This window comes from Varroa jacobsoni, unplaced genomic scaffold (genome assembly GCF_002532875.2).
Source record: "Varroa jacobsoni isolate VJ856 unplaced genomic scaffold, vjacob_1.0 scaffold_802, whole genome shotgun sequence".
NCBI classification, from domain to species: Eukaryota; Metazoa; Arthropoda; class Arachnida; order Mesostigmata; family Varroidae; genus Varroa; species Varroa jacobsoni.
Window position 1 is genome coordinate 130225 of NW_019213704.1, and position 27164 is coordinate 157388.

Consider the following 27164-nt stretch of genomic DNA (forward strand, 5'->3'; position numbering starts at 1 on the left):
ATGCGTGTTGCTCAAGCGTGACGAATGTACTATTGATTCCATGGAGTTGCTACCCAATTGATGTCGGCATTAAGTCAAGTCTTTTCATCATAAAAAGAGCTTCAGTATTGTATTGAGAGAATTAACACCTAATCGGTGCATTTATCAACCTATTATTGGGTCGACATAGTGTTTCAACAGTAACAAACTTTTTACCACTATAAAAAGCTCTTCAAACAAATAAACAAAGCAATAATAGGTCTACTTTTCGATATTCCATATTAAAAATTATTACCCACACAATGTATTTTGAAAATGAAAATAGCGTGCCATAAATATGATTAGACATTTATTACAATGTGCAACAAAAGCAAAATTGTGTGACACCTTCCGAGCTCCCGTCCATTCCATTCTTCAACGCGCGGTTACCTTTGGGCGACGATGATCTCGTCGTTGTCGAATCACTTTATGTGTGTTTATGTCAATATAAATTATATAATCTCTGTCTCTTTCAAAACTAGCCAAACACGCCTGGGTGCCTCTAACGTAAATACACATATACGTAAAAACGCACACACGGTTTCTACTACTTCCTCAGCTAACTGAGTTAATGAATATCATTATAATTAAAATAATGCTACCAGCCTTACATATATATATATACGGAGGGACAAAAATAGACTAACACTCGAAATCTACTTCTGCTCGCCCCCGCATGATACATATAATCATATATTATGATTTCTAAAACAGCTATCATAGTAGATTACTCGAAAAAATCTTGTTGGTGATAAAACTTGGCTTTCTTGTCTTTGGTGCTGTTATATTATCGTTATATTACTATGTTCCTCATATAGACCTACGCTATTCCACGGAGAGATATAATCCTATATAGTTCTTTACAACACACAGCCTGTGCATCAGATTTAGGTTCGCTTATTGCTGACGAGGTTGTCACAAGATCATTTTGATTCCTAAATAGAGCGACCGTCCCCTGCATAATGTATATCAGTCTATACCCAGTGTTTCGTAGGTTGTCTTGACCACTAGTCTTACATCGACAGAACGAAATCGGCTTATAGAAAGAAAAACGATACTTGTATATCACGTTGTCTCTTTTCATTTTTTTGTTATCGGTGAAGAACAGCAGAGGACCAAACGTAGAACAGTGTTCGCTTATCATATATGTATATTTATATGCCTGCAGGTAGATCAGCTGTTCTAGACAACCCTTATTTAATTTCCTATTAAGCTTAGAGATCGCCATTAACGTTGATTGCTTCAACTGATATGATTCAAAAAATTGACATTGACGCCAGCGTATCGCTATTTTCAGCTGTGTGACCAAAGTTACGATCAACTATTCCCGCTTAGGTTTTTGCTATGAACAAATTATCAATCAGCACTAAAAAGAGAAAAGATTCAGAGACACCGCTGTATACATGTATAGTGGTATTGGAGGGATTCTGTGCTGACACAATTACACGTAACACAAAGGACACGTACATCTTTCGTTGCTGGGAGGTATCGCAGAGCATTTGTGAAGAGGGAGGTACAATTGTTGAAGGTTAGTGATTAGTAGCGCCTATATGAATGGTTACATTCACTTACACTAACAAGTAATTCGAGGTTTTTGGGAGTTGGCTAGTGCCAGTATAGTAAGTAAGAGAGTTTCATTGCGGCCAATGGCATGAGCTTGATGACTAGCCATGTACCGACAACACCAACGCTCTGGTAATATATTATATACACAATGGATATCTAGATATGCAACAGATAAAAAAAAATAAATTGTTAAAACTTAATTCATTTGCGACCCACCACCGTTGTAAATTAAACCTGTGAGAAATTAGAAGCTCTTCAAGGCGCTTTAGTGGTGGCTGCAAGGTTTATTTTCGCCAAATACCATTACTATTAACCATTATAATGCAGCACCAGGCTAATAGGCATACATTAACTAAACGGTTGAATCAACTTAGTGTACAAGACTATAATACTGATATTCAAAGGTAAAAAATATACTGGTCTAATAGATGATATGTCCCATTTCGATAACATTTTTCCCCATGATACAATTAGGTTTGCAAACTGTAATGAAAACATATTCAAAAATCTCTCAAGCTGTTAAATTTTGGTTGTGGCTGCCGCAGACTGTGCCATCACTTGTGCTGCTCAATAAAGGCCGAGCAGGCTCGTTTGCACTGCTCGAACACCTCCTCGAAGCCAGCTGATCCGCTGTCATAGTAGGGATCGCGAATAATCTTGTGACCCTTTGGGTCGTAACTGCCGAGCAGTTCTACCGACGCACGATACTTGCCCGACGGAGCCATCTCTGAAACAACATCATCATAATATTGAGCATATTAATGAATTTCGTTTATCTACAGCATCTATTCTATTGTTAAATGCATACATGACAATAAAAGATCTCCTTACGCATGCTAACCCGTTTTGTTGGGGTTCGTTGCTAAGGCACCCCTACCTGCCACCCCGAAATACGACTAACCGATTAAGACTGCATATAAGCATAAATAAGTTATATTTTAATATAATATTACTTAAGTCTCCTAGACTGTACTTTATCGTTAAATTATAGTGTGCACTCAATTCAAGGGCCTAAGGTACTAAGATATCTTCAACACCATTTTTAAGTATATAATTTTCTAAAACTTAATAAGTCTAGTTTTGAGATAATAGAGGGTGCTTTCAACTAGAAAAAGAGGTTGCTATGTACAACTAAGTTGAAACAGACTTATAGAATAATAAAAAATCAATTTTATTAAAAATGATTTACCACATCTACTATGTGATAATTCAGGGCACCCATAGTATTTGGTGACGCTTGGTATAATCAACGTTTTCACGAAGTTTCTAACGGCAGAGGTACTGAGCTCAGTTTAGCTCGAAATCGGTACTAGCGTGCCCAAACTAATGGCTGTTGAGTGACGGACGCGCCTTACACTAACATAAAAATATTGTCGCTGTAATAAAGACATAGATAGCCAGATATGAGACGAACTACATCAAGTTATACATTTGCTGATTTGTATTATGTTTTTTTTTTGTTATTTGACGCCAGACAAACAGATCGGTAGAGATATTCTGCTTGGTACCAATATGAACAGAACGGTTGCGGCAGTTCCTACCAGATGTATATTGCTCAACTCTGCACCGACATGTGCAGGGTTGTAACATTACTCATCCTCACAGATTAGAGGTTAACAGCTGATATTAGTCATCTCTTCATATTGGTCCTTGTGAAAATGATACCTGCGGTCCTAGAGGACGAAATGCTCTGACTGACACAAACAACTTCAACGATTGAATCTAATGTTCATATTAATAGAGGGAAATGCTTGAGAGGAATCTGGGGTGTCATTTTAATAATGCCGAGAACAAAATAATATGCTGAATATAGTACTGGATTAGATCTAGGAGATCGCAGTTGGTATTTCAAAATGAGTTCTTTGAGATAACATACGTTCTCATAAAGTTTCTATACATGGAAGTGCGTATCAGTCTTGTGGAAAGTCTGCACACAAGCATGACTGTCGTTGCTTTCATGATCGATGTTATTGAAACCGGGTTTATATCTGAAGGGTTGATATGTTTATGCGAATCATGTATGTACCATTATCTAAAAACCGGCTTGCGTGCTGGCTTAGCTTGATGTGAAAGCTTTTTAGTAACTTATCTTTGATTTTTAGGAGAATAAAGGTTACCGCATAATGCAGATTACACTTCACTACTAAGGTGTTTGATAGGTATTGTGGAATCCTCACCGACTAAATCCTAGACCATGTATGTTTGAATCTTGCTTTAGAACTGATTCAAACGTTATTTCGAACTAAACCTTGCAGGGACGGCTACTAGGATCGTGAATTTATTTGTTGTGTCCCAGCCCATTTTCCTCTAGGGCGCCCTAGTCAGCTGGCTGCGGTAGCCTTGTGGTCTTACCCTATTCTGCTTCAACGTACTCGGCTATGTAGCGGTGTCCCGTGTATTCTTGCCCAGTTGCCTATTAAGTGCCATCATCTCAGGTTCTGCTCGGCTGTCTGGCTAGTCAGTGTATCTACGGTGGCATATCTGAATCGAGGTAACTCAACAGTGAAAAATTATCTAAAACCGTGATCGCAATAGCTAAAGCAGCGTAATGGGACCATACAGCACACTAATGTTCCGACCCGAACGATTCAAGGAGTTTATTCAAGCAGGGCCATGAAGGAACTGCAAAAGGAAATAGGACAACAGGCATCATCGCGGTAACAACGATAATGGCCGTAATCCAACTGGGTAGGCGGACAACAGTAACGATGTTCAGCTTAAACCAAGCAGGTTTGAAATCAGCCTAGATTAGATTAGAAAAGGTAGCGTGGAGTAATAATGCGCATCTACGAATTGTGTGGACCATGTGCGAGTAACGGAGATTATGATTTTGGATTTTTATAGGCAGAAGTAAGCAAATATGGCACATTGTGCTGTTCAGATCAGATGGCGCGAGCTACTCTACCCTAATATTAGATTCGTATAGTAGTAGTAATAATAATAATAAAAGTGCATTTTTGTACCTGTTTGATATGTTCCTGAAAATTTTGAGATGTCAACTTACGTGCGCAAAAAAATAACACAAAAGATTTTTATGTTGCGAAACATGTTGTACTTTATTATTGTGCGTAAATCATAAATGAGCTTAGTTTCTTTATGCGAAAGTAAAACGTGCGTTGATGCCTTTTTCACAACGACGTGTTATTTTGACAATTAATATTGACAGTGGGCTCTTGCAGGCTATATTTAGGTTGATATGTTATCAGCAGATATCCCAGCTAGACGGCAGATTAGAAATTACCATTAAGTCCTGCGAAAATTATAGCTGAATCTAGCTGACCTGCCGAATACTAATGGCCAGGCGCATGGCACGTGTGCTTAATATATATATAGACGCAGCATTCAGTTTCAACAAAAAGGATAGCGTTTCCTAGTAATAATACAGTCGATGAGAAATACAAGCAGTGCGGTCTTGCTGAAGGATACATACAGGTTTTAATGGCACCAATAGGAGACAACACACCACTTTGGGCTGCGTGGATGAGCCACATATAAATAACGTTTACGTTTCGAGCACAGATACGCGAACGATAGAAGTAGTAGTCACGGTATAACGTATTCTAATTTACATTTGTTACAATTAGTTATAATGACTAGAGGGTCAAAAGGGTAGGACAAATTCAAAGAGGATTCAATATAAAAGATGTAAGATACGTTTTAGTAATGTGCGATCGGAGTAATTGCAAAACGAAAAAGTCCCAAAAATATAAATGTTCCGAAGAAATTCGTTCTACGTTCTAGAGGTTATATTTTTTTGTAAACTTGCCGAACTTATCTCAAGTAATTAGTAGTTCTGAAATATGTGCAATCCATTTTCATAGGTTTTCGATTTCTGATAGTAGTCACTATAGAATTTAGATATGCCAAAAAAGTGAGTGAACTTGTTAATAGCTTATGGAAGATTTCTTTACAATATTATTTATGCTCCAGAAAGTCCGTGTAATTACTGTTCAGTACATATATATACATAAATGTAAAAAAAACTTTCCACTAATGTTCAGTAGTAGGTTCTTTGGGTAGAGAAACTGCTGTGTACTCGATAAGAAAAGGCAGGAAGTCTATATCCTTATATGCGCGTGAAGAACATATCTAAATGGTTTCTGAATTACCTGTGATCTACGAAAATCTGAATATCTATAGTGAAAGTGTTCCTTGACGGTAATTCAATGTCACTGTTATATATATAAGCTTCTGAGTTAAAGAGGACAAAACTACCTTTATCAGGTCCTGCCAACGAAGCAACATTGTGGACGAAAATTGCGCGTATAACTTTATTAGTATAAGGAAAATATAAACATTGGCTCACAATATCAACACTACAACTTTCCTATTAAATAAATAAAAAAATAAACTGTTATTCCACCACACTGGGTTCATATCTGACAGCATTAGGGATTAAATATAGCTTGCCCCAACTTTGCCCGTTTCATCACTTCCAGTGTTATAAATAATATAGTCATATTAAATTAACAGCCTATCTATGCCTCATATTCGTACCCCACTTCGCGGTGTCAAGTTAAATCCAGTTGCAGCACTTATCCTCGCCCCGCTGTGTGCTAACATCGCGTCTGAGTAAAAAAAAACTTCCAACTAGCGGCGTATGATGCTCGAAGCTGTTGACAGTATCGTGATGCTGGTATGATCAACAGCGTCAATAACACTTGCCCGTTCGCTAACTTTGTCATTTTACGGCTTAACATGAAGATGGTATGTACCTTGGTAGGGATGTTGTTGTTTCTAGCTAGAAACATTGACTCGAACCCGGTCGGGTCGCTCTGCATATTCGGGATTTTGCCTGCTCTCTCCGCCGCGTTATAAAGTAGCAGTATAACACATGGTTATTATGGTCATGGTGGCTGTAGCCGTGGCGACGACAACCAAAACTACTATTTTCGATAAATACGCAATATCGTCTCAGTGCAGTGTGAAACCTCGCGTTTGGACCAGATACGACTCCCAAAATAGGCGACGCAGGGCTAAAAAATGACAACCCCGCGTGCACGACGCGTCCAACATCCGTCGCCACCCTCAGTTATGCGACGTTGTTGTCGTTGTTGCCTGGAATTGTTTTTCATCGCCCCGACGCGGTTATCGTTGTAAGAGAGTTTTCTTACAAAGCAGGTTGATAGCCCTGATGTGGTTTTACCGCGCGGCTGCGCGCCCTACAGCTCATTCTGGTGTCACAACGCTTCTGTTGGCGTTACTATCGACACACCACTGCTGACGCTACGACCAGTATAGACAGGGTATAAAATAATTAAAAAGTGCAAAAAGAGAGGATGACCAACAGCGGCGGCAAACGCGGACAGACAGACAACAACTAGCAAATATAGATAGACAGAGAGAAAGACAGCTAGTCCACAAACGTAACTAGGAGTTGTGTCACACCGTTCTGACGCGATGATAATAAATCAATCGATTTATTATCATAAGAGCCTTGCGGTCGACTAATTGTCGAAATTCCAATTCAGTGTAAATAATCCAATATTTTCTAAAGCTGTACGTATAACCTGGTTTAGTGAGCGGCACGGATCCTCAACCTCATTGATCTGGACTAATCAACCTGGCCTAGCTTTTACTACACATTTGTAAAAGAAGTTAGTCATTCCCCTGTACCAAAGCGTGTTAAATACGTTGAGAAAGTTATCCATTGAACAGCGTGCATAACATGGGCTTCATGCAAACTGCCCAGCCCAAACACATACTCACGCATTCGTTCAGTCATCATTTTGCATAGCGAAAATGGGCAATAAAATGAGAATGTTTTATCAAAAAGCAACACGATGATTAATCTAACCCGTGTTCATGTGTTTGCGCAGAGCAGATTTCATGGGGCCAGCGTTGCGCACGTGAGAGACGTCTATTCAACACGTGACGTAGCTGGAATACTTTCTTCATTCATAAGACATTTGCCTGGCTTGGACATTGCTTGGCCTTACTGAAGAGGTTAATCAATTGCGAATTGTTCATTTGTGGAAAAAAACTCAACTACTAGTTTATCAACCCAAACATTTGTTGTGCTTACTAGACACAAATAGACAGAGCCCTCACGTCTATAAGCTTAGAATACGATTGCACCATTCTGAAGTCGCATTGGGTCAGCTACGCTTCGCTCTTTAGATGTCCTGTATTCGAAGTTAGATAAAAACTTTTTTTATAGACGAGAGCAAAAACTTAGCTTCGAGCCTTGAATATATACCGGCGATCTACCATACCTTTTCTATTCACCGATCGTTTCTTCTCATCAATTTATCTGTTTGACTCACTTAATAGCGGTGGCGAGAGAACATCGAATGAATCACTGAACACAGAATAACACGTAGTTTTCATCTTTTCTTTGACTCAGAACTGTAACGCCGTTGCGAACTGACAGTGGCTTGATAAGGACTTATCATGGTGGCAATAACAGCGAAATAAAAAACAACGAAAATTGAAACAATTTTACTATGACGGCACGATGCTATAGCACGGACACAGTACCGATTCGTTGAGCATTTAGGTGGTCAAAATGCTACTTTTTGGTAACAAATGAAATATGAGTTCCATTGATATTGAGTGGTGTTTGCTATATTCAGACATTGATGGCTAGTTTGAGGAACTGCACAAAAGGGCATACAAAACATTAAGACACGCAGACAACTCAACCACCATCACTTAGCGGTAGTCTGTAGTATCAGTGATTTCGTATTTATTATTACCATTATCATCATCATTTAAAAATACTACCTAGCCATATATAGAAGCTCTGCAAAAGTCCGTGGCTGACCGACATTTTGAATATCTTTTTGATAGACATAACATGCTGTTGCTACAAATCCACAAAGGAGATTGATACAAGTTGAGCAAAATTGAATACACCTATGTTTATACCCTAGCTTGAGCCATCTCTCAAGTTCTCTAGCCTTTGCAGCGACAACGACCTTAGTCGCAAATAGATTCCTCCCAAATGATAGAATTGTTTAGCCCTATGTAGGTTCTGTATTGTCAGCCGTGGGAACCGAAATTTCCGTCACTGGTACAAGTTCCTCGCTTGCATAACCACAATTAACCCATCATAATATTATTCACTAGCGATTTACTATGCTAGTTATAATTAAAATATTATAGTGGTCAACTTAGCATCCATCGAATCCTAGAAGCCGTCTTCGGGGTAAACTGATTCAAAATTAAACTACGACCTTACCAACACTAGCACTTATAAGGCTAGTCACGTGAACCTATTCGAAGTCAAGACATGGATTCATGGAAGGTTTCAGCTATAGTAGCAGGTTGATATGACTTGTCGTATCCATTTGTTGCTAGGGTTATGCCTAATAATCGTTTAGATCGTGTCATGCTGCTGCGATCGTCGCGTGGCTGAAGGTCGAGACAAGCCAATTTTTACAATTTAGACAACTACCTACCACTACTATAGCTATCTCTAGTTGGATGCTACTTCCATAACCAGCATAATCATATAATATACTAATGCATTATCCATAATGTAGCTACTTCTTAAGATGACAGGACCTTTTAGAAAGAACGTCCAATCGGCGCTTGGAAGGCCACATGGAAGGTATCCGATTAACGAATCAAACAGAAGCTAAACACAAGCTCTACGCACGATATCTGCTATAAAACTGTTAAGCGTAGTAGCTATAGAACCTTCCTAACTTGAGAGAAAAAATAACATTTAGCTATCGAGGAGTGTATAGGGTAGTTTTATTATTAAGATATGATCTTTCATTAACTGTTGGTATTGCAGACTATTGCTATAGTCAGCGACTACTGAAGAACTTGCCGAGAGTACGCGAACGATAATTGATAAATTATCTGGATCTATTTCAAGATGGCTTAACTGTATTTATATTTTTACGACACGTATAAAAGCAAGTCGTTACCAAAAGGTCAAGTGGCTATACAAGCTCGAAATGGCTGCTCGAATCAAGCTTGCCTCTTATTTAGTGTTATTAGTGTACGCGCGAGTTTGTGCGAATCCCATCCTAGCAATCTAATCTTGCTTGAGAAATGCGCCGAATCTAAGCAGAAAGCACTGCTACAGACCAGAAGATATCAGTATCCCAAGATTAAGAAAAATACTTTTAGGCCACGAATAATCTCGAGAGTAATCACTACTTTAACACGACAAGCAAGATAACATCAGTTGGTGACGTATACCGTAAATTATGTTTGTAAACATTTATACGAACAATTTACGCACATCAACCCTACATATATATATATATATATATATATATATATATATATATATATATATAGTCAACGCCTGAATGCCGCGAACGAAAATGCAGTGCTATGCACAATACGCGATGTACATTAATAATACGCCACTGCGGGTTCACCAATCGCAACCAGAATGTAGGCCATCGAAATCGAAAGAAAAAGCACAGCGAGAAATAGAAAACATCGTTTTCTATTTCATTAATGTCGTTTTGAATCAAGCGATTCATCTTTCTCTTGTCCTCGAACTTTTCAGTAACTCCGCTTCCCTCTATCTCTTTCTTCTATCTATTTCATTCTATAAAGCGATAGCTAGGTTTATGCTGAACAGTGATGCTACTGTGACAACGTGTTTGCTTAATAGCCGGAGTAACACAAAAGCGCCCTAGGTTCTATTCCAAACGTAAACACACCTTGATTCTCCCGCAAAGGTCCGAGCACAAAAGAGCCGATTAGTATAGCAAATCCTTCTTCTGATTGCTTTCTACGGATTGTTTATGCAAGCGCCTTTCGCAAGCAGGCCCTTAAATCGATACTAAGCAGCGATACCTATAGCTGTTGTAGAAAAGAGTACAGAATTAGCTATGAAAAATATACGTAGCTCGATTTCATTCAATTTAGCATCGATGTACATATTGTCTGCTAGAAAATAGGGCAGTACCAGTGCTGGCTCACTTTAAGCAATCAATAATTCAATCGTAGTTGATCAGCGATTTTTATGTACTTAGAAGCGTGCAGCTCGCGTCAAACATTATTGGATGATAAGTGGAGTAAAGAACATGCACTGATTACAGATTTACAGTCCGTATTAGATCACAAACGTCAGAGGTTAACCAATCCGGCAGGGTTTTTTTTAGCTGGCCATTAGGATTTTAGAGAAATAAGTTGCTGTTCTTAACAGCTTTTACCCCCCTCCCGCCACCTCCGAGACGCGTACATCAATGAACTTACGGAGAAATCGCTTATCGGTTTGTGGTACGTTTCAAAATCGAGGTTAGTTTTTAGTGTCAGGCGCGCGCATTTCACTACGTTTCGAACTGTGACTTTCAATAGCAGACAGCATTCGCGAATCAGCTTTATTTTCCGATAAAACATCAATAAATGCTAAACGCGATAATAGAGTCGATATCAACTAACTCGCGCGTGCTAATTAGATTCATCAATACATTACCAGTCGATTGTAATCGAGTCAAACAAACTGCAGAGCGATGCTGGTGACGAAATATGCGCTTATAAACTGTCGTTTCTTTCATTGCAGTGGCACCAACGTGCCGCTACGAGTATTATCAGCGTTGGCAGTAAATGTGCTCACCTTATTACCCCTAATTATATTAGGGGTATCATTCAAGTGAGAAATATATCTATATAAAGAAAAAAAATATATAAAGTGATTATTAATTGTGACAATTCAAGCAAACCAAGTCAAATCGCTTTCCGATCGCTACTAAACGATTAGCAATGCACGAGCAACATGAGCCATGAAGGCCAACAACGGTTCAGAGCCCTTCGGCAATGTAGGATACGGTAGTATGTATATCAGTATGTGCTCCGTTCTCAGCCTTCGCCTATAACCCTTTCTCTTTGTTGCCAAACCTGTGTTGTTTTTTAATTTCCGTGCGACACGATAAACTATCAGACAAGACGCGCTCACACGGCTCGGCCGTTTGTGGCGAAGCTGGAAGTTAGCAGCCACATCGTGTCACTGCTATTAGGAAATGTTACGAAGAGGCAAATATTGGTGTTTTGGCACGTCAGGTGACGATAAAGCCGACGAGGCAATGGGGCGAGGTCCAATTCAAAGTCATCCTTTTGATCGATGTCCTGTACTGCGTCGATGCAGAGCGTTCACAACGTTTAAGAGATTTGAGTCGAACAATGCGCCAAGGAATCAGTGGCTTACCTATGGATGAATAATCATGTCGGCTAAACAGACTATGGACGCTGGCCATTGTTAACCAAGAAGTGGGCAAGAGTCGGTGGCTAGAGCAGCAACAGCATAAAAAAATACCGTAGAACAGCGGCGGTATTCGCAGAGTGATATGTGACACGATTTTAACAGGTGATGGATATTAGTATGCCTTACAATGTAATTTGTTCTGTACGTATAACTAATTAATCGTAGTGATAATGCTTAACGGCAGTACGATACGTACAGGTCGAAATGCTTTACGTTTTCTGGTTACCGTAGGCGTTAGCCAGTAGCAATTATTTGCAAGTTTTGTATCGCTTATGTTTAGAAACAGGGAATCTTCATTAGTCACCTAAAATGGGAACGGAGAGCACACGCATTCCACCATTTGTCGAACATCGTACGTATCTCATGGCGACAACAACAAGAAGATGCGTGCATAAATGTGTCCATACATTTCGTCATATTTATCTATTCATTACTTCGATCTCTGCTTTTTGAAATAACACTGTTTTACTGTCCCTTTTTTTATCATATCATTTATTCTCAACAGCAGTAATTAATAACAAAAGCCAAAATCTGCGTGTAGCTAGGACAACAGACAAGGTTGTTCTTCTCGTTTGCAATCTTTTGAAAATTTAACAAACTTAAATATGTATTGCAGTTAGAGGACACATGATAAAAAGCATTGGTGCTCCAATTCGATGCCAACTATTAAAAAGGGGATTTAAGGACGCGCGTCGTCACGGCTATAGACGTTGCGCATAATTAGGCTAGTTCTCCCCAGAATTTCCTGAGCCAAGCAGTATGCCTATACTAAACCTGTTTCGTCATAACTTCTGCACATACCTTTGATCATGCTAACATTCGAGTTGTCCATCCCAAATATGAAGTCGAACTTATTGAAATCTTCGTCGCACAGCTGCCTCGCGCGATGCTCATAAATAATGTCGTGATTTGCCAGAATCTACTTATATTTGAACGTTGTAATTTTCGTAGCCCAGATATGCATGAAAAGTAAGTTACACACAACAATTTCATTAAGAGCTGTTTCCGTTTTTTCTTTTTTGTTTGTTTCTAAATTTTGCTGTCTAACTCACACGGTGTTTCGCGCAATTCCATGGCTATCACCATTCTGTTAGGCCCATTGAGAACCATGAAGTTCTTACTGACCAACTGCTTTGCGCCTACGTTTCAGGGGAAATAAAACAGATTTCAAGTTTAAAGCAACTATCTGGGAGAACAAAAGATGCTGAAAGGCATAATGGTTGTTAGTATATAGACTACTACCTACCGCGCTTGAGACAAAAGAACGTACATAAATTTAAGCAGTTGTCTCTTTGAATCAATTGTTTCAATGATGTCACAAATGAGCATTTGAAAATTCCTCGACTTCTACAAGTGAGGATGCCCCCTCATGTATACCTTCATCGCTCTTCGATCGGGAGCACTTCCTGTGTGCCAAGCGCCGGTCGCCGCGCTATCGGCCTCCCACCGATCGCAGACACCTAGGAAGACAGAAGAAACACTCGAATTTAGACTATTTTACTACGGCAGTAAAAGCTTGAAATAGTAAAAAAAGGAAATAGGAAAATGCTGTAGTATAACATAAGGCATAGAAAGTCAATACAAAACGAACCACAACATTTAAATTGTCAAGCTTCAGATATAGCAACGTATATGGTATTATATATTGATAGATCGCTGCTAGGAAATAATTTGCTTTCAAGCGAACTGTGATAGTAGCAAAAAAACAACTACATCAATTGATGATACTTTTAAGATCGTTCGGGTTTCCGGGTGAGGTTATTAGTAGTATCAAGTATGCGCAACCAAAATATTTAATAAAGAAAGATAACATCAGAAGACAGATGCTCATAATGTCTTTTCAAAAAAACAAAATCCGATTTCTATTATTAATAAAACGTTGTGGATACATAAAATACTTTGGAACCCTTATCTATGCAAAGACGCTTGTATTTAGCTAAGCGTGTCTTCCCTAAGGAGCAGTACAGGCGTGAACCTGATTCTTTACTTAGAAAAAATTCCCAAGCACATAAACGTATTGAGACAGGTCAAAACGTTTCTCAAATTCGTTGTTTTTGGAAGGGGACGTAGGCCACTTCAGCCTTTGTTCGTAGCTATAACATGCCCATGTTTATTCTACTCTTGCACAGAACATAGTACTGAACATATCCCGTTGTTATAAATGTTACTCAATAATAGTACGACTATACTATCTACTATCATTATCACCATTCTCCGTACCCTTGTAGCACAATGAAATGATATTAACTAGCTCGCTATTTCTTTTCTTTCTAGGTCCCTATACAAAGCTCGTAAACAGCTGAACGGCACCGACAAGACTGTTGTCAATCGTTGACTAATTAGGGATCCCTGTTGCCGCTCCTGCTGTATTTACTTTTGTTTCTGCGTTGGCGTCTCACCTATAATGACCCCTCTTAATTCGGAAGAAATTCTAATTATAGACTAAAATAACATCGCTACCTATCGTGCACTGTCAATTCGCACATTCACCCTTGACTTAGTTTTTTGCTTATCTCTTTTTTGTCTAGTTTTTTGTTTGTTAAGTGTAGAATCTTACAAACTACGAGAAATATGCTTCTTTGCTTTATTAGGTTCAGGCGTATTATCTTTTCCAGATCATGAAATGTTATTCTAAATCGGGCTCCAAAAACGGGTAGGTCGAGTGTCAAATAGATGTTGAACACGACGTTATTTTAAAATCTTTTCAAAGCCTCAAAAGTAACGTAGAACCGTGTACGGTAATAATTCTTCTACTAAGGGCCGCTGGGAGCTGTCCCTTATGGCACAACTTCTACGTCTTCAAAAGTGGTTTAAGGCGATCCTTAGGGAATCCGAACGGTTGGATTATGTGTGTTTGTTACGTGTGCCGTGTTTGACTTCAGCACGCCACTTGGCCTTTAGCGTACTATCAGCTAAAAGTTTTCGTCGCACTCGATATGAATAACAATAGAATTGCGAATATAATATTACTGTGTGTGGTCTTTTTAGACCACACACAAAGGCGGCTTCACTTATTTATGTACCATCAAAACAGCCTGTCGACACCTCATTGTCAATAGATGAACACCTATAAGGCTCGGGAAAACGCATTGATGGCTAGTCATGCACGCCCTGAGTCCAGCCAGCTGGTGAAGGCAACGAAAACAGCGGGTATGTATTCTTATATCTCAACAAGCCACCCCATTGCTCCACCCAGATGTGTACGTACAGTGTGGCGCTATGGTGACTACCCGCGCACTAAATGCTAACACTGTCGACTGTCTTCTGTGCAAACGCTTTTTCACGTAAACACACACCGTCATGGCACACAGAGAGCATGCAACCAACAACATTGTCCCATATCGTGCCAGCCAGCAGTTACAGAAGTGAGTGGGCGACGGGAAACGTCGCCTGAACAAGTAAACATATTTTGCTGTGTAGACCTGACGAATTAGTGTACCTGCGGCATGGCGCTATGAGTCATCAATACGATACGACGAAAATGAAATAAAAAGAATTATGAGATGTGCGAAAAACTTCAGTTATGCGTCAACTTTTCTTACAATGGTTAAAAGGTGATTCGAAAACGAAGCGTTCATAAAAGCTGAAAGCGTATATAATAGTTATTTAGATGTGTAAAAACGAGTCTAAAGTTTATCGAGAATAGCATTGCTTTCGAGAAATCCGTTTCAACTACATGAGTGTTTAATACTCGTAGAAAGCCTATTGCAGTGGTATACGCGTTTCTGTGTCGAGCAATAACCAACTAGTTTTTTTTTTTTTTATATTATTAGAGCCTGCAGTAAGAATTCCCTCAATATTTAACAAGTAGATTCGTTTTTCTTTTAAGCCAAATATTTCAAAGAATGAATTGTGTAAGTATGACTCGTATTTTTCTCTGATCGGTGCTGAAAATTAATGGGCTGTGTCCATAGCAATTCTCCGTTTTTAGAAGACAAAGAATCACCTTTGTTTCTCATGATGAGTCAATCGCAACATCAATATCCATGCTAAGAGGCCTCAGTCAGCTTCCAACGACAATTTATGGCATAGCTCGGCCTAGTACAAAAGTGTCTTCACTTTAGCAGGCCATTCCACTGTACCCACTACTTAGCAAGAGCAGAATTTAACAGAATTCGTCAGTTGCAGTTCGTCAATAATGGATGCTCTATGTACGTATCTTGCAACGAACACCACCATTTCTGTTTCGTTAGGCGAGTGTTACCGGCGTTTGGGGCTGCTCGATGCGTTCATGACAAGATTCTTAGGAAAGCTTTGTCCTTTTTGTTATCGTCTATCTCTACGACTTCTGCAATGACACTGAACTAAATGCTGTTATAGGGAAGTCGAAACTAATCACGTGTGAGCAAACCAATAGTGCAGCATCCTCGAGCGACACTCGCAGAACTGAAGATCGCGTGTGGTTTCTTAACCGCGCACCGTAGCAGTGGTATGTAAGCTTAAGTAGAAGCTCAAGGGAAACGCCTATAGCCAACATGATATTTTGTATTAGTCATTGCTTAATGCTTAGTACAGCGTTTATTAAAAAGGGCACTGGCTGACATTAGGTATCTTTTGAGAAACAACGCAACGTTTTCTATTCTTATTTCTAATTCACCTATAAACACTAACAGAAGCTTGTTTATGGAAAACAAATTGGTTTGATTTATGTGTGAGCGTGTGTTTGTGAGAGATTAAAAACGCTCCCATGAGACGAGTAAAAGTCAACTAGAGACACACTAGTATTTATTCCAACTAGCTGAAGAATATAATTTACGAGACATTTTTTAAACTGCAAGTTTGCTAAGTGATGTATATATAAGAATCCATCAGAAGCGAGCTAGAGTGAATCTTGTGCTATTGGATTTCTCGTGTAAATGTCCTACTGCTGCGAGATGGTGCGATGATCTTTCCTCAGCGGCAGAATTAGAACGCAGATTGCTAATGTTTCTAATTTGTTTTTATCTAATAGATAATTGTCGCAAGCCGCTTCTACACTTTAGATGTAAAAATCTTTCCATATAATTTAAACAGTCCTCAAATGGTTAGCATGGTTGATCACGATTTTTTCAAGCGCCTACAGACGCACTGGCCGAGATTCCTCTTCGGAGGCATACTGCTTTTATTTAAATCCATTCACTACTTCACACTTCAATCCAGTGTCCATTCACTTATTTAGTTCCCCGTTCTTGAGGCACTGAGATCTAAACTTTTCCAATACATCATAGGTTCTCGTAGTCGTCGAGAATAGCAGCTCTATTTAAGTCGTACGTTTCGGCGCAGGATTGCCGCTTGTTACTGCATTAGAGCGTCACACAGAATACCGAAATGGCTGACACATATGCGCTATAGTAATTTCCTTTAACCTGTTTGGTCATTCTAACCACAAAAACCGGAGCTGTATTATAGACAAAGCGCATTTGCACGAATCGCCTACGAATGTCCTGTACTTTTTACTGGACATTCTCAGTGAGTCCAGATTTCCAAGATCGTTCAAGATTCCTTGATAACTCAGAGCCAAGCATACTATTTTCGCATGTCCCAGTGCTAAATTGAGCTTAATTTCAAACAAAACACAGTCATATTCATATTAAACGTTTCTCAAAAACAAAAAAGTACGCCAGTATCGAGCCAGTCAAATATCAACTCTTATCCCAAATCAGCTCCATACCATTCCAAAGAAGCAACAATAGCAAAATCAAAAGCAAAATTCTAATCTCGTTTTGAATACATCTATACATCGCCATAATGGAACATAACTGAAATAATCAATACATCGCCGTACGAAGTAACGCGTGATCCCACAATAAAAACATCATTGACCGAACGGTCAGAAGGAGAAATCGGAACGAAGATCCCATACAGATATAATAGTTCAACCGTATTCCGCACACTGGACGATGCGCATCGGCCCGTTGCAATCTGGCTAATATCTGACACAAAGCAGGAGCAGGTACAACAAATCCATGATAAAATAAAATTACCACAAGCTGTTGTGGTAATCCGGCTGAGCACAGCAAACGCGTCGGAATAATTTACAAGACGGTATTCACTACCCATAAATGGCCTGTGGAATCGACCGTATGCGCTGTGTGGTCAGATCAAGAACTTAGAATCTTATGTCGTTGCTTCGATGCATAATATAGACAAAGATCCGCACTCAAGTGGCTTGGTTAATAGTGGTAGTAACAGGGCTCAGCGCGACGCAAATGGCGATGATATTCATTGATGTCTTCGAACAACATACTATACGGCCAATAGAGAAGGTCACCAATCATTCACACACCATATCAGTTAGACCCTACAGATTTGGGCACACTTTCCGAGCTCCACCATTCACTTTGAAACAACGCAAACCCATAAAATGGAACTTTTCGGATAGAAACGTGCGCATCTACGCATCGGTCATATTGTTGTTTTACTTGTCATGGCTACGTGTGTGCATTTCCTTTTTCTCTACATCCGGGTGGCATAAAATGGACAATGCCAATCCTTCGTGTTCATTCATCTGAAAGTATTGGCTAGAATATAAGCGTTCACATAGCAGGAAGAAAACTATGTCCATTCCGTCTATTGTATCCCCGTGACGCACGATCATAAGCTGCCTGAGCATCTCTGCCCAAACTCTAGCCGGGCAACCTTAGACGGCGAGCCAGACAGGTTTGTGTCGCTAATATCAAACTGGTAGGCATCATCAGAATAGGACCTCAATAACTTCGGATCATAATGTAACAGGTTGTTTTCTGCTTTCAGTTTTTCTTCCTTTCTAGTGTAGTGACTTTGTTTGGGTTTCCCTCTCCGCTTCTTGCGAGTGCTACCGTTCAAGAACCGATTTCTTGACGGATATATGACATGGCAATAGGAAGCAAACTTAAGACTGCTGCATGCGATGTATACCGCCGCCTTTTCTGTCAGCTAACTGAAGAATGACAGGGAACACGCTATAACAAGATGGGGTCGTTCGTATGAAGTTGAAAAAAATATGAAGATCAACGGAACCGAACATACTCAAAAAATTGTGATGAGCAGTGCACTTTTACCTGCAAGATTCCTACATCTATCTGCTACTACTGAAGGCTTTCACGGATCTGCTGAATGTTTAGGCATCAGAACTTTGGGAGCGAACGCGGTAAGTTCAGTGACATATAATAGGATTCCATATACAACGAGGCTATGAAGCAGTTTAACCACACCTGTCATGGTGCTTTACTGGCAAATCAGGAAGCCAAGTTGGCCGGATGTTTTAGACGGTGGCTATATTGCTAATAGTTATGCTCACCATTTTTTTAATTATAACTATATAACAGGCTAGGAAAGAAAGCTTAGAAGTGCCTAGTGATCACTGATGCTCTATCGAAACCGATATAGCGAAAACTAGCCAATTCTTGGCAGTAAAGTTCGATTGAATGTAAAACAATAACATGTTTGGCGTAGTCTACCAAACTTCGCACGTTTACTAATAAAAGTACATATAGATCTACTAAATTCGGACACCGTGATGTAACCCCATTAAAATTTGAAATGCGACTTTTAAAATACGCGCGCTGTGCACTGATGCTGTTATGGCAGTAAAAAAGCCTGGATTGCTGCTCCAGTTCGTCTAGGTGAACAGATAACACCTGACAGATGGCACAGTGACTTTTTCTTGTCCGGATTGTTGGATTATTCAGGTCAAACTCTTACCGACAGGGGGTCATTAAGGCTAGAACGAACGATCTGGTAAGAAACTTCAACTGCTACAAATTCGGATCATACATACAGACCACTCCCTATTATCTTAGTCATAGCAATTAGGCACGACGACTTAAAATAAAGCTGTAGCTTTTTTTGACTATCGGAAAGAGCGTTCAATCTGGCATCTTATTTAATGGCTAACATAGTTCTGCTATTTATATCTTGACTCATGTGTAATAAACATTACTAGACACAGGTTTGAAACAAATCGAAGCAAATCAATCGTATTGGTAAATTAGCATACACAGAGACGTGGAAATTTCATTTTTTGCGACGGGAACAGGTACCTATACGTTTATATTTTATCGACCTGCTTATACTATACGAATTTATTTAAAGGACTTGTGTTGTGGAAAATGCTAACGAATCTACCGTAGAAGTCATTCTATACGAAACATAACAATACCCAAACAACTGTAATTTGTGAGAGAGAAAGCGAGAGATTGAACAAAATAAGGTCCAATGGCAAAATGTCCAACCTGATATAGGCTTGTCGTATTTGAGATATCAGATGATTGGTTAGTAGAGGAACGGTTTTTGACACTAAGAAAACAGCTTTTTATCTAAAAAATACGTATTGTGGTTCCAACCATTGATTTTAATTTAGACGGTTAGCTCCTGTATTTGACAGACCGATCGTTGACGACTCACATCAACCGAACGAACAAACTTACAACAAACAAAATCTTATTATCAGTACCGTGACACAGTTAGTTGCGAACGCAGTACACAACGTGTTTTTAAGTATTGATTCAGGATCAGCCCGCAAAAGCTATACTAGACCGGCACATAAACAAGATTATTATTCCCGTAAGAGGATTCTTGATTGAAAAGAGGAAAAAACGTTTTAACAATATAAAGTTCCTTGTAGCATTACGGGCATAGTAAATAATTAGATCTTTTATTTCTACTTCGTCTTATCCCGTATCCGCAGCGCTCATCAGATGTAATGATCGCATCTGGCACATTCGTCATCATCACGAATACGTCTGTGACAGATGAGAGCAATGGGTGTGGCTCACGGACACACTACTGCATTATTACAATATCACCTCAATATCACCTCCAATATCACCTCTCGGTCAAATCGTCTTAAAATGTCAGTTATGGTCTAGTAAATATACGCTAATTGACAATCCACTTGGACTCTTGGAATCTTCTTCTTAAATGGAAAGAGTGACGGAAATGGCTAGGATTAACATTATTGGCATGTATAGCAACGCTCAGCAGCGCTACGTATGTACGTGTCTCAATATACGATCTAAGACCATCCGAATGCCTGCATCCGCATACGTGTCTCAGAGTAACAGCGTATAATTTTCTGGTTCACGATCCTCAACTCATCAACGATCCCTCAGTGCTGCGTTGTCTTTGAATCGAAGTTCCGTTGACGGATACGCAATGATTCCTTTTCAGCGGCAAAGGCTACTGGCATCACCAAATAACATGTTTATTTAGGCTAAATCAAAGAGCTTCGTTGCGCAAAAATTTTCTTCTGCATTAAAATATACACTTGAAATCGCTAAGAATAAGACGAGACGTTACTGGCCAGAATAAACATTAATTTATATTTGCTGGTGTTCATATTAGAAATTTTTTGACCTTTTTCGTTGGGACGGCGCATGAAGAATAATGAGTGCAAACACTTCCTCAATCAGATTTCGCTGCCAGCTTTGCACTCAATATGTCAATGTCAACGGAAACGGCTGACCTTTGTTTCGCGGCTACCGTCAATGATTATCATCTGTAGAAATCGACGCCACTGCGATGTTAACGTAGATTCCACACCTGTCAGATAAGGGAGTCAAAAGCGGGGTCGACTGGTTGGAGTAACACTTACGTGTGCCGTCGTTATCGTCGCTGTGCCGTCGAGGCACCGACACAATACTAAATTCACTCCTATATGAGCGATACAAAAACCTATTTGGCTAAGAGGGCTAATACTATTTTGTTTGTCTATGAGCATTATGAGCGCTGCAGCAGCGCCAGGGCTTCCATGAAGTAGTGGAAGCCAATGCGGACCAGTTCAATGCGTATTTTATCATATATACCTATACACAGTGGTGATTTTGCCTAGCTTCCAGAGTATTTTCGTCCCAAGAGCTTTGCTGGTCAGTGCCGTTACTGCTACTAGTATTGCCATCCGAGAAACCACCGGACGGCCAATCCTTTCCGCCACGTACGTCTGCGCTTGGTTTCGAACCTAGATCACCATGTAACTCCCATATTACTAGAAGAAAGGAAGTGCTCTTTGTACTCATTTTTTCTGAGCTCAATGTCTGCTCATGTTTTCCTCTTCGCCTGTAGCTTGCCGTAACAGGTAACCGACAGGAAATGGCGCCATGCATAACAACTACAAACGATGCGTGTTGTACCTCAGTATATCCTGCTATAGTTACATATTCAAGTCAGCTTCGTTTGTCGCTAGCTGAACGGCTGGCCAAACAGCGGAAACTCCGTGGGGTTGATCTCGTCTGTGTGTGTTAACCAAAGTGGAGCACATGAATGGTCGTCTGTGCCTGAAGTTGCATTAAGGTGCCCACTTAGCCGCGGAAACAGTAATGCTACGATAGGCCTTCAGCGGTGTATCGCGGCCTTCAGGAGTGTAGCGTGGCACTCGTGTGAGTGGGTTGTGGCTCGGTATTTTTACTGCGTCGGAAGAGAAGAGGCGCAGCATGAGCGGTCAAGCGGACAGAGAAAACTTCAACATTTGACTTCAGCCTCAGACCTTGACAAGATCCGCAATATTGTCGCTGCTAAGAGCATAAATTATTCAAAATACTAAAAAGAACGCAAATAGCTAAAGCAACATAACTAGATTCAATATAGTATCGATCATCGACAACTGTGCAAAAATACGTTAATTTTGATTTGGGAACGATCTGAAGCAATAAACTTGCGAGCTGCAATAAGCATTAGCTGTTCTGCCGAGTCGGCTAGATGAGTTTAGAATGAATGTGAATTACTAACAAAATTGTATTTGTTTGTTGCCTGCCTAATGAAATGGCTCGTAGAAACTTCTAAAAGCACGCTATCTTTTTCATCGAAATGAAGGCGTATATGGGTTAGTTGAGCCATTAGCGCGATAACCCATGTCCAAGTCCCGTCTAAAGAGTCCTCAGTTCTCATCTAAGCATACCACCGTTATACCGCTATCTAACTGCATAATCAAAAGTTTTGCTAAATTCAAGCACAGTCCATCTATTTACTGCGAATGTAAGCACCGTTGCAAATTTATCAAGAAAAATTGAGACTGCATGGTATTCTGAGTGGAGACAATCAAATAGCCTTTGTTGCTGATTATTTTTAGAAATCCTATTCCCATTATTTCCCCTAAAAGTATTGTTAAAGACATGACCGTATACATAACGGGAACTTAAAAGCAGTCGTTTCCACGGAACCTCACTACGAATTTTGTGCGTTCAGCAAAAACCTAAAAACGTGCTCCAATAACCATTTGGCGCAAGATCCTTCATCCCTGCAGCAATCAAGAATAGGGCATAACCACTTTCACCAAGTTTTACATCTAAAAATTCTTTCTCTTGTGACTTTTCGTGTCCACGCGATTGAAGTGACCGCCGATTTCGTCTAGCGCCATTCTTGCTTGCCATCTTCGCGCTTCTCAGAACGTAATGTACTATTCGGACATTATAGCGATCGATTTCAGTGAAGAACGAATTGGGACAAGCATTTCTTAAACATAAAAAATCTATTGGATTTCGCGTGTCCGAAAATCGTACAGTTAACTGTGCAGACGCTAACACTACCACGGGGCTGACTTCGCTGTTTCTGCAAATCATGCTTGTTAATTTATTTTTTAATTCTGGCAGGTCGCAAAGGGCGCTTCATTATTACCACCATGATTACATTGTTAATTGGGGTTGTTAAACATGACCTTTTTACGATTCGCGGGAGCTATAGTCATTGCGAGAAACAGTAAGCGCTCAATTAACCCGGTAAGGGTTTATTATGGTCCCATCCTGTGCTTAGATTCATAGGCTTTTCTATAAGGTAGACCCTGCATTAGACATGTCCATGAAATGTTTGTCTACTTACTACTACTTTGTCTACTAATTTAGATCTACTAATTTAGATTAAAGCTTTTGGACTAATATGTATAATTGCTCATCACTAACACTCGAAAGCAGGCGTTACATGAAGTCTCATGCATCGATTCTCGTGGATGGTACCAAATTTCAGTAATAGCTTCTAAAGATGAAAATGGAAATGCCATTAAAGTAGTTCAAAGCGTGCGCTAGCAGGTCTATCATGAACGGATATCTAATGAAGGCGGCCATGACCTGTAGAGACAAGTTATGTCAACCGTTTAGTTAGAACCTAGGAACGTATCCAAGCCGGAGGATTTGGATAGGTTCCAGAAGGGTGCGGTTCTATCAGGACGAATGGCCAACAATGCTGCCTTCAAAGGTGAGTACGGGGTACGAACCGAAGGTTTACCTAATTTGTTAAGTTACCACATAGTAAGGAATCACATAACGGGATCCTAATTTCTAATTTAGGCGGTGACACGGACCCCACATCAGTAAAGTGAACTTCGTCTATCGGCTCATTTCGGCTCATTTTACAACTATGGAAAAGCAATCCTGTCTAAGCATAAAGTACACCAAGATATCATAAGGAAAATCCACTAGGCTCTCTTATTTCCTTTGTATGTACATTTCGTGTGACAAAAAATTATAATTTCGTGTGTTCATGTGTTCAGCGACAATATATTTGTCAACTCTGAAAAGCAAGTACAATCTGCTCCAGTATTTGCCGATTCTGCTTAAGAATGACTATTACACTAATTACTATTCTATCCAATAGTAGCAACAACTCAAACACCATAGGATTAATAGTAGTGATTTTTCCAAATACCATTTTTCAGAAGCCAGCACTTTTGACAATGAGGGAGGAGGCGATTGGGCGGTCTTCGGTGGTTCGTAAATCTGTTCAGCACTTACTTTTAGGAGACGTATTAATTCGGTGGCATCTACAGAGTGGAGAACTCAAATGCAGACACTGCTTAGCTGCTTGTTTCGGAGCAGAAATGTGTTCATCTGCCATTCTTAGTATTGAAAAAAAGCTAGTGTTTTCCAGAATAACACAGTAAAATTATTTTAATGTGTCGTTTTGTACTGCTTGAACAAAAATCGGCTATCCAATCTTCCACAACAGAATCCCATTGAAAAAGATCTTTATGCCCGAAGTCGAAAATGTACGTTACTCTCAGGCGGCTTCTGACAAATCCAGCCAACTCAATGTTAAACATTTTGCTTTATAGAAAAGTTCGTTGCTAATTAAAGAAGAAACATCCTAAAAATGACTACTTAGTAGTTCAGGACCCGACAATAAGCTGTGACCGCGGCCAAGTGTGGTTATGTTAAATAAAGATAATCATCAAAGACGACACTTGCCGTCATGTAAAGAGAAATCGGTTTTTTGCCTGATAATAACAACAGTTGTTTATATATCTGCAAAGGCGGCTTCACGAGATGACATAAAAATATCAACGCAAACCTGGAGCTGCGAGCAACCTATTTCAATTCCAAAACTTTCAACTCTAGGGCTCATGCGTTCAGCTACTGCGGCGGCTTTTTTTTTTATTTTCTCTTGTTAAATTCATACCGAATGCTAATGAAGAAATATAGCTTTTAAACAACCCAGTGACCGGCAGATTACTGTTATATAGATCTTTATATTATATATGAAGTGGCAGATTGTTGACATATAGATCTTTTATATAGAGTTATATAAAGAGACAGGCAATAGACTGTTGCAATTTCTCTATATATTTAAATTAGATAATTCTTGTTTAGTTTAGTAGTAGAGTCCGCTCGGTCGCTCATTCTCTGTGACTTCGTCCAGCCCGTGTTTTGCTATTAAATACTTTTTTTTAACTGTGTAGAGATAAAACGTAAAATGTATCTGTCATAGAGGTAACGTCGAATAGCAGCCAGCTATTTGCCTACTGGTTTTTTCCCATAATGTAGTCTAAACACAGTTTGTCATGCCAAACACGTTCAACACATTTATGCAAGACAAGTTAGGCGCACTTGCTCACACAGACAATTTCCACAGAAATATTCGTGTATTTCATGATATATTAGCGTGGACGATGCTAGTCACTGACTTGATATTTGTAAACGCTAGTGGGCGTTATTTTCCAACATGGCAAATTAGAAAAACATTGCCATTGATTTGAGAAAAACGCCTTTCCTCTAGGGAGAGTGTCCGCCTGGAGAGTGTCCGCCTAATCGGCTTCAACTTCCGTGCGAGTCTTCATTTGCAAAGGTCTTTTTAGGTCTGATAAACACACAAATCGATGGACACAGGCTTTTAGCAATACTGTAGAATAGACAGATAACATAAACAGCATATCCAAACATTTACCTCCGTACTAACCCCTTTGTCTGCAGATGTGGTTGAACACCGCCTCAGCGATAGGTGACCGACAGATATTGCCAAGGCAAACAAAAAGCACGCGTCGTTTTTCAGCACTTTCCGGCATTTCTTTTTACTTTAGTAACTTATTAAACGTTTCTCTCTGCGATTTGGCTACCGTAACACAATACACATACACGCCAGTATTTTCTCCGATGCCACACGTACTAGCGTTTACAACCAACAGTTAACCAAATCAATTTCGTTTTCCCTTATATGTCACTATTATACCCACCAGTTGATCACTAACTGTCCCTCAATAGGCGGTGTGTAATACTTAGTTAGAAATTGAAAGGTTGTTTCCAACAGCGACCTTGCCTAGTCATACAGCAGATCCAGCTAAACAAGACAAGACAAGACAACGCAACAAACGCAGGAGGACTCGTCTATAGGACTTTTACATTTGTCTTTTACTGGCGCAAGCGCTACGATTACATCGGTTAGCTGGAACTCTCTCACCTACATCTGCTAGTCGTAATAGTATTAATAGCGGTGGATCGAGCTGGCTTGGCGCCACCACGATCGTCCAGCAGAACATACTGGTGAGGAGGAATCGTGTGGCGAGGGTCGGTCTCAAATTGAGAGATCGACATCGAGGCCAAATCAGAATTTCCCGCCTTTCCTTCTCTCCCTCATCCTCCTCGCTTACAACAGCTTAGCAGACGATACAACCGCTAGTTGGAACCGCTGATGAAGCGGCGTCATCCGAAACATGCAACTTTGCATTTGTGACGTCTGCTATGTTTACCTAGTCGTTTATCGCGGTGGTCCAAGGGAGTATTTCGGAAACAGTAGCAGCAGCGCAGTGAGATGAGCTGTAGAACAACCACAACAACAACAGACATATTTAATTAATGTATAAGTAGCATCTAATAAGCATTTTCAACAGATCGTACATGATGTTCGATGGCAACATTAATGAGCTGGCCATAACTGAAGAAGGGCGCAAGCGAGAACATCGAGCGTCTTCGCTGCTGCCGTTTAGAAAAATACCGCTACGGTGGTGTGTATGGAGGCCGCAATCCTGGTAGCTATTGTCGCTTAGCTACCGTAAGTGGGTAGCAGCAGCTACCTACAAACACAAAACGAACCAATAGAGGCTTGGCGGTCAAACGAAGGAACTCGCACGGACGGCCGACGCCACAAACATGACGGGTTACTGTAATTTTCTCCGCTTTTATTGACGACACTGAAAAAAATACTCGAGACGACAAACGGATGAGAGTGAAAGCAAAGACGGAGGCGG

At 40.0% G+C, this 27164-nt stretch overlaps 1 protein-coding gene and 2 long non-coding RNA genes across 11 annotated transcripts; 2 read left to right on the top strand and 1 right to left on the bottom strand.

The window, feature by feature from the left end:
* Window positions 1-311: 311 nt before the first annotated feature.
* Window positions 312-27071, bottom strand: LOC111263937 (low molecular weight phosphotyrosine protein phosphatase). Of its 7 annotated transcripts, none has more exons than XM_086969868.1 (6): window positions 27010-27071; window positions 25880-26733; window positions 21077-21262; window positions 13139-13221; window positions 12563-12680; window positions 312-2311 (listed from the first exon to the last, which is right to left on the bottom strand). In XM_086969868.1, the coding sequence occupies exons 3-6, from the start codon at window positions 21096-21098 to the stop codon at window positions 2139-2141; spliced, it is 396 nt and encodes a 131-aa protein (XP_086825994.1). In that variant the 5' UTR covers window positions 21099-21262; window positions 25880-26733; window positions 27010-27071; the 3' UTR covers window positions 312-2138. The 7 variants fall into 7 exon arrangements, with proteins under 7 accessions (XP_086825994.1, XP_086825995.1, XP_022695204.1 ...); XM_086969869.1 differs by having other exon boundaries at window positions 26667-26733; window positions 26912-27035; XM_022839469.2 differs by lacking the exon at window positions 21077-21262.
* LOC111263940 (uncharacterized) lies at window positions 2318-15281 on the top strand. Its single transcript, XR_015312487.1, has 2 exons — window positions 2318-4314; window positions 14036-15281. It is a non-coding gene; the product is annotated as an uncharacterized LOC111263940 (long non-coding RNA).
* Window positions 15873-25861, top strand: LOC111263939 (uncharacterized). Of its 3 annotated transcripts, none has more exons than XR_015312485.1 (4): window positions 15873-16190; window positions 18494-18869; window positions 23675-23902; window positions 24363-25861. It is a non-coding gene; the product is annotated as an uncharacterized LOC111263939 (long non-coding RNA). The 3 variants fall into 3 exon arrangements; XR_015312486.1 differs by lacking the exon at window positions 15873-16190 and adding an exon at window positions 18035-18400; XR_002682535.1 differs by lacking the exon at window positions 15873-16190 and having other exon boundaries at window positions 18035-18869.
* Window positions 27072-27164: the final 93 nt, after the last annotated feature.